The sequence below is a fragment of the Hylobates moloch genome, unplaced genomic scaffold, assembly GCF_009828535.3.
Source record: "Hylobates moloch isolate HMO894 unplaced genomic scaffold, HMol_V3 SCAFFOLD_18, whole genome shotgun sequence".
In the NCBI taxonomy this organism is placed as follows: domain Eukaryota; kingdom Metazoa; phylum Chordata; class Mammalia; order Primates; family Hylobatidae; genus Hylobates; species Hylobates moloch.
In genome coordinates this window covers 32,544,953-32,556,993 of record NW_026652293.1, presented here as the reverse complement: position 1 = coordinate 32,556,993, position 12,041 = coordinate 32,544,953, and the positions used below count along the sequence as shown (strand labels likewise).

Here is a 12,041-nt window from a genome sequence, read left to right as displayed (position 1 = left end):
AAAAAAAAAAAAAAAAAAAAGGCAAAATATAAAAGATACAGAAATGCAAATACACGATGTTTCTATATAGCAACCCCTAGCTTACTGCTCCATAAGGAACTTACGCTGAGAGGACTACAAAGGAGGCAGCTCCGAAGCCCCGTACCTGGATGCACTGGAGAGTGGTGGCATGAAATGACAGAGTGGGAGTCAGGAGACCTGAGTGCTGGCCCCTGCTCTGCCGTTAACCAACATCAGTCCCAAAGTTACAGTCACATGACCTGTCTGAGCCTGTTTTCTCATTTGTATCTTAGGATGGGCAGCTTGCCTACCTCACTGCTACTGGGGAGCAAAAAGGAGGGAACAGAGGTCAAATTGCTTTATAAGCCATAAAGTGTTTTACATGTTCCAGACTCTGCACTGCTCAAAATGTGTCAAAGGGATGAATACATAGCAAGCAACTAAAATCCCTTGGCTGCATATGAAATCATGGAGCCTGTTACGCAGAATGAGTCCCTTAGGACAACTGCTCAGAACTGGAGAACCAGGTCTCATCTCTGCTATCAGGAACCAGCCATATGAACTTGAGTAAGAGATTTAACAACTCTGGGTCTCTGTTTCATGTGAAATGGAAAAGCTAGAAGTCACAGAATTTTTTTTAAAAAACATAAGAGTTTCAAAGCTCAAAAGAATCCTAGAGATCTTATAGTTTAATCCTTTACAAATGAGCATACATGAGGTTCAAAAGTAATAAAGGGATCTAAGATCTACCTGTTTACTCATGAGAACTTTTAAAATTTTTTTCATATTTTATTTTTTCTCAGACCTCTTGGGGATAAAGAGAATAAACTTTCTGATCTATATGATATGTACATACAAAAAAGGGTCACTGCCCTGCTCCTCTCATTCCCAGGTGAGCCTCTAATACAGCTTTCAAGTTAAGGAGCAAATTAATACAGTGGGAAAGAGCTTAGGAGTTGGCCAGATCTGGGTTTTAATCAGGATTTTATCATTATTTATTTGCCTTGTAATCTTGAGCAAGTTAATTAGTCTCTGAGCTTTAGTTTTGTTTGTTTGTTTGTTTTTGGAGACGGAGTTTCACTCTTGTTGCCCAGGCTGGAGTGCAATGGCACAATCTCGGCTCACCACAACCTCCACCTCCCAGGTTCAAGCGATTCTCCCACCTCAGCCTCCTGAGTAGCTGGGATTACAGGCATGCGCCACCATGCCCAGCTAATTTTGTATTTTTAGTAGAGATGGGGTTTATCCACGTTGGTCGGGCTGGTCTCAAACTCCAGACCTCAGGTGATCTGCTCACCTTGGCCTCCCAAAGTGTTGGGATTACAGGTGTGAGCCACTGCACCCAGCCTAGTTTTTTTTTTTTGAGACGGAGTCTTGCTCTGTTACCCAGGCTGGATGGAGTGCAGTGGCGTGATCTCGGCTCACTGTAATCTCTGCCTCCCGGGTTCAAGTGATTCCCATGCCTCAGCCTCTCAAGCAGCTGGGACTATAGGCGTGCACCACCACACCTCGGCTAATTTTTATATTTTTAGTGGGTATGGGGTTTCATCATGTTACCCAGGCTGGTCTTGAATTCCTGACCTCAAGTGATCTGCCCACCTCAGCCTCCCAAAATGCTGGGATTACAGGTGTGAGCCACTGTGCCTGGTCTAGTTTTCTTGTTAGTGAAGTAAGTCTATTTTTTAAAGACCGTCGTGTTATCTAAGATAGTTTATAAGTGCAGAATAACTGACCCAGCTTTCTGAAGAATACAGCAAAGATGGAATGTACCACTCAGAGATCTACTCTTCTTGAGTTCCAATGCAAAGAAATATCTAAAAGTTAGTTCACAGGAAGGAGGATACATCAGACGGGTGCAGGATGCAACTGGCAGCATTTCTTCCTGGTGATTTCAGATAGGAATTGGAGTATAAACGAGAAAGATTTTTCTCAGAGATTTTTTTTTTCTTATCCTACAGAGTCAACCCAGAATGTGGCTCTTGGCCTAGCAAAAAGTTGTGCCCAAAGTGGGTCAAGTATGCCAAGTTTCATTTCCTTACCTCTGTCCATCTGATGACTTTTCCATTAGCTTTATATTCTGATCCATGGAATATCTTCACATTTGTTATAGTCTCCATGGACTTCCCATCTATAGGACTTACGACACTAAAATAGAGGCAAAGGAAAGATAGAAGCAGCTCTTGAGGTCAGAAAAGCCATTTTTCCTATCACGTTTTCCTGCAGAAGTCTTCCTGCTAATTACACTGGGTACCCTGCTGAACACACCTGTGCAGCACATCATAGCAAGAAGAAGCCACTGTATAAAAATATACATGAACTGAGCTCTTGGGAAAGAATCTATGCACTGAAGTAATTCAAAGAACACACATGCAAAAAAGGAATCATTTTTCCAGGAGCTAGTTCTCTTTAACGTAAAGAAATTGATTAATCAAACCTGCTCTTCTTCCAGTATTCCTTCTTTCAGTGAATGCATGGTCACCTACTCAATCTTGTTTTCACTCTGCTCCTGACTCTGTAATCATACTCGTCATGATATATTCTTCATGTCTGCATACCTGACTTACAAATGAACTTCTGAAGGGGAGGGAATATGATATATTCACCTCTATGTGCTTATATTCCCATTACTGACCCACTGCTTGGAACTTAGGAGTCTAATAAATATTTATTAAGAATCATTTGTTGGGCATGGTGGCTCACGCCTGTAATCCCAGCACTTTGGGAGGCCGAGGTGGGTGGACTGTCTGAGCTCAGGAGTTCGAGACCAGCATCAGCAACATAGCAAAACCCCACCTCTACTAAAAACACAAAAAATTAGCTGGGCAATAGTGGTACACACCTGTAATCCCAGCTACTGGGCAGGCTGAGGCATGAGAATCACCTTGAACCTGGGAGGCGGAGGTTGCAGTGAGCTGTGATTGCACCACTGTACTCCAGCCTGGGTTACAGAGCAAGACTCTGTCTCCAAAAAAAAAAAAAAAGGAATTATTTGACCAAGTTGCTTGCTAATTATGACAGTGCTGGTGTAAACAAGTATCTATGTATCTGTCATAACACATTCCCTTTAGTGCTAAATTATCACTCCTAGATTCCTAAACAAAAAGGCCACTTCTGATAGTAATTTCCTCCCTGAAATACAACAAGTATAAATACATGGAGATACACATCCATTCTGATTAGGATTCAAAATAATTGGCACAAAGATTCTAAACTTTCCCTAACAATTTTCAAACCTGTTTATGTTCTTGAATCTCTATTTTTTTTTTTTTCTTGAGACAGAGTTTTGCTCTTGTTGCCCAGGCCGGAATGCAGTGGCATGATCTCGGCTCACCGAAACCTCCGCCTCCCGATTCAAGTGAGTCTCCTGCCTCAGCCTCCTGAGTAGCTGGGATTACAGGCATATACCACCATGCCCAGCTAATTTTGCATTTTTTAATAGAGATGGGGTTTTTCCATGTTGGTCAGGCTGGTCTTGAACTCCCAACCTCAGGTGATCCACCTGCCTCAGACTCCCAAAGTGCTGGGATTACAAACGTGAGCCACCACACCCGGCCAAATCTCTGTGTATTAAAAGTCGAATCTAACTTAAACTTCAATATCAGGCATTCACTTCATTTAGTCAAAATTACTTGAATTTAAGTTTAATTTCTAATTCATCAAATAGCAAAGTTAAAAACAAAAAAAAAGAGCACCCTTTGTTGTGTAGAATCCTTTGAGAAAGGATACAAAGTTCAGTTTGTAATGTATAAATGCAATGTTTTCCAGCTTGTCCCTGAATGTCTGGGTATGAGAGAAAGAAAGGGGTGAGGGGGAAAGAAAAGTGTCAAAGATGTCTCCAAGGTTTTGGCTTGAACCATTAGAATAGAGTTGCCGAACACTGAGAAAGAATATAGAGTTTGAAGCCCAAGAAGGTGGTTTTAAGAGCTAGACTTATCACTTTCTAGCTTTGTAGACCTGAAAAGTCACTTAGCCTTTTGGTACTTGTTTACTTATTTATAGAATGGAAATGTTAACACCTGTTATTATATCAAACAAAACAATGTTGGCAAAAATGTGTTGTAAATCTTAAAAGGCTCAGGTATTACTGTTATCTCAATAACTATAGAGGGACTTTTTTGTTTCATCAACGCCTCTACTTATACTTCCCTCAAAAATACATACAGAAACTCCTTCAGAAACTAACTTACAAAACCAGAAATTTAAAATTCTACGCTAAGCATACAAAGCAGTCTTTCTTTTAGGCAGGGCTTTCAGTAAAACTATAAAACACCAATGTAGACAGCAGACAAAACCCAGAGCCTAAACTATAACTAAAAGCCACAAGGGGGGACATGTGCTGCATTTACCCCTTGCTAACGTTCTTGTCATCATCCACCCACTGGATGTGGATGTGCTCCTGGGGTTCCTCCACGTCCGCCTTCCCACAGGTGATGGTGAAGTCCTTCATCTCTCGCAGTGCCTGCCTCAAGGAATCCATGTTCTCTGCAGTAATCTGGACCATAACACCATCTAAGAATCAGTACAAAGCCAAAGGAGAGGCAAATGAAACACAGCACCTGGCATCTAGCAAATCCCTCCGAGTTAAATGTAAACCTTAGCTCTGCTTTCCGAAGCTGACTGATACAGAGGTTTTGCACTTTGAGCTGAACCTCTTACTGAAAGTGTTGTGAGAAGCAATGCCAAGATTAAAACACTTGCTTGTTGATTTCACTTCAGACACAACTAAGAATTTCTCCTGAGACTACTTAAGGGGAAAACTTAAACACAGTCACATTCTTCTTCTGGACACACTGAACATTTTGTTCCTACTTTCACTCCTGCATTTATCATCCTCGGATCATATTTATTTGTATGCATCTCCATCTCTCTCACCTTACTATGACTGCCTGGCATAGAGTGAATGCCCAATAAATGTTTGCTAAATAAATCACTGAATAAATTACAGTGGTGGGCTTGGAGATAAATCCATTTATTGACTAGCAAATAAGGCAAACCTACCACAGAGTTTCACATGAGCTACCAGATAACCAACAGATGGTAACTTTTTCAGCTGCTACCTACCTGAGTTGAAGGCAAACACTGAAATTGACAGTAAAAGTTGTCACATGCTGAGCAATTACTCTGCTTCATTGACACATAATGAAATAATTTCTAAAGAGTCTCAATAAAAATTTCATGGTCAGCCAATCACTCCACTGAAACACACAAGTGAAATGCAAGACCCAAGAAATTCCCAACCCAGACACATAAACACATAATTTTTAAACACACTGCTTTGAATTGGTAAGGATCTGTGTCCTGTCAATTTATCTTTTTGTTTTGTAAGAGATGACTGCCCAGGTTGGAGTGCAGTGGCTATTCACAGGGACGATCACAATGCACTGCAGCCTCAAGCGGTCCTCCCACCTCAGCCTCCCAAGTAGCTGGTACTATGGCATATGCCACCATGCCCAGCTCATTTTATAATTTAACAACATTTAAGGGGTGTTTTAAAATCACCTTGTGAAGTCACAATTTCAACTATAGTCAACACTTGATCATATAGGCTTTAACTAGTTGCTTTAGACCAAATGACTGTTTAACTCCTAGATTTTAAGCTAGGTGTGGTGGTTCACACCTATAATCCCAGCACTTCGGGAGGCTGAGCCTGGTGGATCATTTGAGGTCAGGAGTTCAAGACCAGCCTGACCAATATGGTGGAACTCCATCTCTACTAAAAATACAAAAAAATTAGCTGGGCGTGTTGACGCACAACTGTAATTTTAGCTATTCAGGAGACTGAGGCAGGAGAATCACTTGAGGTAGAAGTTGCAGTGAGCCAAGATTGTGCCACTGTACTCCAGCCTGGGCTACAAGACTCCATCTTAAAAAACAAAAAAAAACCTTAGATTTCATAACAATTTATTAACGGCATGTTTCTGTTTTGTAGTCGAGAGTTGTAAATTTTAGTTGTAAAATATTAGTGCACTCTTTCACTCACTGTTTTATTAAATTTACCAAAAGACCAAAGCCAGTATCTATAAATATATATAAGATTATCTATGTATTTCAATCAACACACTGGAATCCAGCCCTAAGAAAGGACCTATTTTTTTTTTTTTTTTTTAAAGATAGAGTCTCACTCTGTCACCCAGGCTGGAGTACAATGGCACAATCTCGGCTCACTGCAACCTCTGCTTCCCAGGTTGAAGTAATTCTCCTGCCTCAGCCTCCCAAGTAGCTGGGATTACAGGCATGCACCACCACGCTCGGCTGTTTTTTGTATTTTTAGTTGAGATGGGGTTTCACCATGTCGGCCAGGCTGGTCTCCAACTCCTGACCTCAAGTGGTCTGCCCCCCACTCGGCCTCCCAAAGTGCTGAGATTACAGGCATGAGCCACCGCACCCGGCCTAAGAAAGGACTGTTTTTATACAGAGCTTTGGAGTGAGCTACCATAAAAATGAAAACCTGTCATCATGTGAGGCAGACTACATTTTCCATAAACGGCCATATCTCCCATCTCATTTTTCTACGATGCTATCTTCCCATTCTCCCATGTGGAAGTGAAGTCTAATTCCCCTCCCTTTTTCCAACACCAGAGTATGGTGGAAATGACACAATATAACTTCAAAGGATGGGTTACAAAAGGCAATGCAGCTTCCACCTTCTTGCTAGAACATTCATGTTTGGAGTCCTGAACCACCATGTAAAAAGTCCAGCTATCCCAATGCTACCAAGCCATGTTAAGGAGTCCCCATGTAAGTACCCCAGTCACCACTCCTAGTCTTTAAATCATCCCAGGCCAGGCCTCAGACGTGTGTGTGAACAAACCTTCATATAATTCTAGCTCCCAGTCATCAGATAACTTCAAGTCATCCCAACTAAGACTCTAAACATCATGAAGCAGGGTTAAGCCATCCCTGCATTGCCCTGTCAAGATTCCTGATCTAGAGGATAAGCAAGCATGATAAAATGGTTGTTTTAAGCCATCTGTTATGAAATAAGAGTAACAAAATCACAACACAATGAATAACCAACAAAATAAACGGTGTGCCAATTAGCCTTTAGTTTAACTTTTGTCAACATATATGTCATGTCTAATTATAGCACACTAGCAGCAAGCACATCCCATTTTGTACTCCAAATGATGACCACAGCATTCTTGTGGACAGGACAGACTGACTCTCATCTACACATTTAGATATTAATATTTCCACCCAATGATATATTTGAACTCAGACTACATGCCCTCAGGTACCTTATCCCAGAGCTCTGAAAGGCCATCTCCTAGTTTTAATGTCATTGTCACATGGTATCCCTACCACTTATTCCTTTCTTCAGAGAACTAAGCACTCTCATGGCAGTTTTAATTTGCTGAAGAGATTCTACTGAAAAAACAGGAGTCAGACATCTACAGCAGAAGTGTAAAGGATTCCCTTTATGTATGTAAGTTCAGTCCTTATTATGAGGACTGAACAATTCATTCTTTACCTTCCACAATACTGGACTTGGCAAGGTATCCAGAAGAGGATTTCAGAGCGCCACTGAACACAAAGAAACTGGCACCAGTCACTAAAACAGCAATAGAAATAGTTTAGTAAGACAGATCCTAAGCTGGAGGGATTGAGAACAATAACGAAATATTTAAAAGTTGAGAATTCCAACCATCATCATACAGAAAATTTAAAAAAATCAAATCTATATTCCACAATAAACATGTAACCAACAATTCCAATGCTGGGAACTAGGTTTTAAGATACACTCCACTCCCCCATTTTGTTTTGTTCTTCCTCTAATTAAGAATCCAAGTATCTTACAAGAAAAGGAATCTTAATGGTTGAGGTCAGGGGGTTGGCAAGCTATAGCCTGCTTGGCCTCCAGCCTGCTTTTGTAAATAAAATTTTATTGAAACACAGCCATGTCCATTCATTTACTTATTGTCTATGGCAGTTTTTGCACTACAATACTAGAGCCAAATAGTTGTTGACAAAAACCACAGCTTGCAAAGTCTAAAATATTTATCATTTGGCCCTTCGCAAAAAAAGTTTGCCACTCCCAATCTAATCCATTGATCTTCAGATTTTTTTAGATCAAATATATTCTGAAGATAGAAATATGGTTGCCAACTATTTTATCTGCTAAGTAATTTTTTTTTTTTTTTGAGATGGAGTCTCGCTCTGTCACCCAGGCTGAAGTGCAGTGGTGCTATCTCTGCTCACTGCAAGCTCCACCTCCCAGGTTCACACCATTCTCCTGCTTCGGCCTGCCGAGTAGCTGGGACTACAGGTGCCCGCCACCGCGCCCGGCTAATTTTTTTGTATTTTTAGTAGAGATGGGGTTTGACCGTGTTAGCCAGAATGGTCTTGATCTCCTGACCTCATGATCCGCCCAGCACGGCCTCCCAAAGTGCTGGGATTACAGGCGTGAGCCACTGCACGCGGCCAAGTAGAGTTATTTTTTAATAAAAGCATCTATTTAAAAGACAAACTCTTTTTACCACTATCTCTTCATAAAAGAAAAAAAAAAAAACCCAGTTACATTTAGCTTTACGGAAACTTCACTGTACTTTCCTGATTTTTCCAGATCTTACTTAAACTGGACTGGACTAATCCAATTTCCTACCCACTGGCCCAACAATATTTCTTTTTTTTTTTTTGAGACAGAGTCTCGCTCTGTCACCCAGTCTGGAGAGCAGTGGCGCGTGGTCTCTGCTCACTACAAGCTCCGCCTCCCGGGTTCACGCCATTCTCCTGCCTCAGCCTCCCAAGTAGCTGGGACCACAGGTGCCCGCCACCACGCCCAGCTAATTTTTTGTATTTTTAGTAGAGACGGGGTTTCACCATGTTAGCCAGGATGGTCTCAATCTCCCGACCTTGTGATCCGCCTGCCTCGGCCTCCCAAAGTGCTGGGATTACAGGTGTGAGCCACCGCGCCCGGCCGGCCCAACAATATTTCTAAGAGGTGGTCATCAAGGTTTTGTTAGAGACTCCTAGTGACAGGAGCCAACAATCATACAAGGCAACCCATTGTACCTCTGGATAACTCCCGGGTTACACACTGTGCTCTCAAATTGAGCCCAAATCTGGCTCCCTATAACTTTCACCCATTGGTGCTAGTTCTGGCCTTTTGTAGCTATAGAGAAGAAGCTCAGCCTTATTTCTACATAATAAAACACCGTAAGAATAGAGATGGCTACCTTTCATCCTCTTCTAATCTCTACCTTTCCAGGTTAAACATTCATACTTTATTCAAGAAGGCTTCCTTTGACCTCCAGATTTCTCACAGGTCTTGAATCATCCTCTGGAGACCCTCTAGTTTTATGACTATATTTTCATTAATGATATACAAAACTTAATTGAATATTCTAGATACAACATGACTAATAGGGAGCATTGTATCCTCAACACCTACCTTATTTTGGATACTGCATTTGAATATACATGTGCTAAGTTCCTTTTATACCTTTACTGAACAACTGATTTTAAAAATATATTGGCTGGCTGCAGTGGCTTGCACCTGTAATCCCAGCACTGAAGCTGAGACAAGTGGATTCACTTGAGGCCAAGAGTTCGAGACCAGCCTGGCCAACATGGTGAAACCCTGTCTCTACTAAAAATATAAAAATTAGCTGGGCGTGGTGGTGCATGCCTATAATCCCAGCTACTCAGGAAGCTGAGGCAGGAGAATCACTTCAATCCAGGAGGCAGAGGTTGCAGTGAGCTGAGATCACACTACTGCACTAGTCTAGCCTGGGCGACAGAGCGAGACTCTGTCTCTATCTGTCTCTCTCTCACTTGCTTGCTGTATATAGATATGGATATATCATATTTCATATCTATATATATATCATATATAGATATATCTTGAAGACAGTGACCTACTGTATGCCTAATAGACAAGTGTTTCACAAAACATATGAAGGAACACTGGTTTTGGAGAAACTCTGAGGAAAAAAAGACTTGTGGTTCAAATAAATTTGGGAATAGCTAGATGCTATCTTCCTTTTGAAAAATTAGATTACACATCAGCTTCTTAATGGGTCTATAAAGTCCCATAGTAAAGAAGCCTGTTTAAACTTGTTTAACACACAGCGTTTGTTCTTTTTTTTTTTTTTTGAGACGGAGTTTCACTCTTGTTGCCTAGGCTAGAGTGCAATGGCGTGATCTTGGCTCACTGCAACCTCCGCCTCCCGGGTTCAAGCAATTCTCCTGCCTCAGACACCCAAGTAGCTGGGATTACAAGTATGTGCCACCAGGCCCTGCTAACTTTTTTGTATGTTTAGTAGAGATGGGGGTTTCACCACGTTGGTCAGGCTGGTCTCGAACTCCTGACCTTAGGTGATCCACCCACCTTGGCCTCCCAAAGTGCTGGGATTACAGGCATGAGCCACCATGCCCAGCTTTTTTTTTTTTTTTTTTTTTGAGACAGGGTCTTGCTATGTTGCCCAGGCTTGTCTTGAACTCCTTAGCTCAAATGATGCTCTGGCCTTGGCCTCCCAAAGTGCTGAGATTACAGGCATGAGCCACCATGGCTGGCCTAACACAGCGTTTCTTAAATGTATTAAACAAGACTTATTTTTTCATGTGAACAGTTTTTAACACCATAGAGCCTGAGAAAACACTTTGGGTAATGCCTCTTGAGCAATGCTTCTCAAAGTCGAATGTGCACTTGAATCACACAGAGATCTCGTTAAAATGCAAATTTTGATTAGTGAATCTGGGGTGTGGAGACCACATTCTGAATAGCACTGAACCCTCCTTCAGAATCCTGTCAAGTTAATTAGCATTCTGTGGGAATGGTCATCCAACAAGCTTCAAATTTACCTAAACATACTCTCATTATGGGGCCTAGTCTTGCCTTCAAATGCCAGTGCTGGCCCTTGTCAATATCCTAAGGGCATATTTTCTTTTTTTTTTTTTTAAATTATTATAAGTTCTAGGGTACATGTGCACAACATGCAGGTTTGTTACATAAGTATACACATGCCATGTCAGTTTTGCTGCACCCATCAACTCGTCATTTACATTAGGTATTTCTCCTAATGCTATCCCTCTCTCCAAAGGGCATATTTTCAAAACTGTTCCCTCAATAACACATATCCCATTTGCAACTCTGAGTCTGGCCACTTGGGGAGTCAACATAATCCTGAAGAATATGGTTGGAAAGGTTAATTAATTTGTTTGTGGTCACCTATCTAGAAAGTGAATGTTACGGGACTGAGTTATCTAACTGTCCAAGTCCAGTATAATTTTCCATTATCATAATCTCAACCAGCTCAAATGCTCACCTTTTCTGGGCTGATTGTGAATACTGATAGCCTGGGTCTGATAGTTTCCATCATCATTCTGCACACACACAAGATGAGAGTCTGCCTTTTCATTGAAGCAGGCACCTCCTGCCAGGACATGCTCATTGGACTTGTTCATGGCTTTCATCATCTGCAATCAAAGAGATAACCTTATTCTGACAAGAACGGGCATTTTTCTGTCTGAAATGGTGCAATTCCATCTTCTCAAAAACAAAACTAACAGAATATTACATATTAAAGTGACAAAAAGGGCCAACAAATAATGAAACAAAGTAAAAAAATCAGTCACCATTAACAAATCAATGTACACAAAAATTCCCTGTACATTTTATAAGCGATTTGTACTATGACCTAATAAGCACATGATACATTTTGCATTCACTTTTTGTCTTATTGCTGCACTGAACTCAAGTAGCTAAAATTAGTTTAGCTAATTGTAGTTTCTCCTATATACTGGATTCTCTGAAGATACATAATCTGAAATTCTAAGTTCAAAAGAATGTCCCATATTTAAGTACATCTGCTTTCTTTTTCAACTTCCAAAGGAGTGAATCTTCCCTCTAAAAACATATGAAATTCAAATTGTTTCTTAATTTTACTAACTTATGTTTGAGATCTTCAATGAAATTAGTTACTAATATTTTGCTTTATTCTTCTCAAAAAATTAACATGATAATTCTGACCTAATCAAAAAAAAAATTCATAGGCCACTGTTTTCCATGTAATACTTAAGAACTCACCTTGATGTTAAAC

At 40.8% G+C, this 12,041-nt stretch overlaps 2 protein-coding genes across 3 annotated transcripts in view; one reads left to right on the top strand and one right to left on the bottom strand.

The window, feature by feature from the left end:
• Positions 1-4,339, top strand: part of CC2D1B (coiled-coil and C2 domain containing 1B) — a 32,322-nt gene extending 27,983 nt beyond the window's left edge. Inside the window, exon 25 of the mRNA XM_032137664.2 lies at positions 3,280-4,339. The gene's annotated coding sequence lies outside the window, so the exon portion shown is untranslated. The remainder of the gene's footprint in view (positions 1-3,279) is intronic.
• The window catches only part of ZFYVE9 (zinc finger FYVE-type containing 9), a 211,203-nt gene that overhangs the window by 8,102 nt on the left and 191,060 nt on the right, over positions 1-12,041 (bottom strand). For both annotated transcript variants that reach the window (XM_032137658.2, XM_032137659.2), the window contains 4 exons: positions 11,268-11,418; positions 7,472-7,552; positions 4,347-4,509; positions 2,040-2,145 (listed from right to left, as the gene is read on the bottom strand). In XM_032137658.2, coding sequence (XP_031993549.1) covers positions 2,040-2,145; positions 4,347-4,509; positions 7,472-7,552; positions 11,268-11,418 — 501 coding nt within the window. The remainder of the gene's footprint in view (positions 1-2,039; positions 2,146-4,346; positions 4,510-7,471; positions 7,553-11,267; positions 11,419-12,041) is intronic.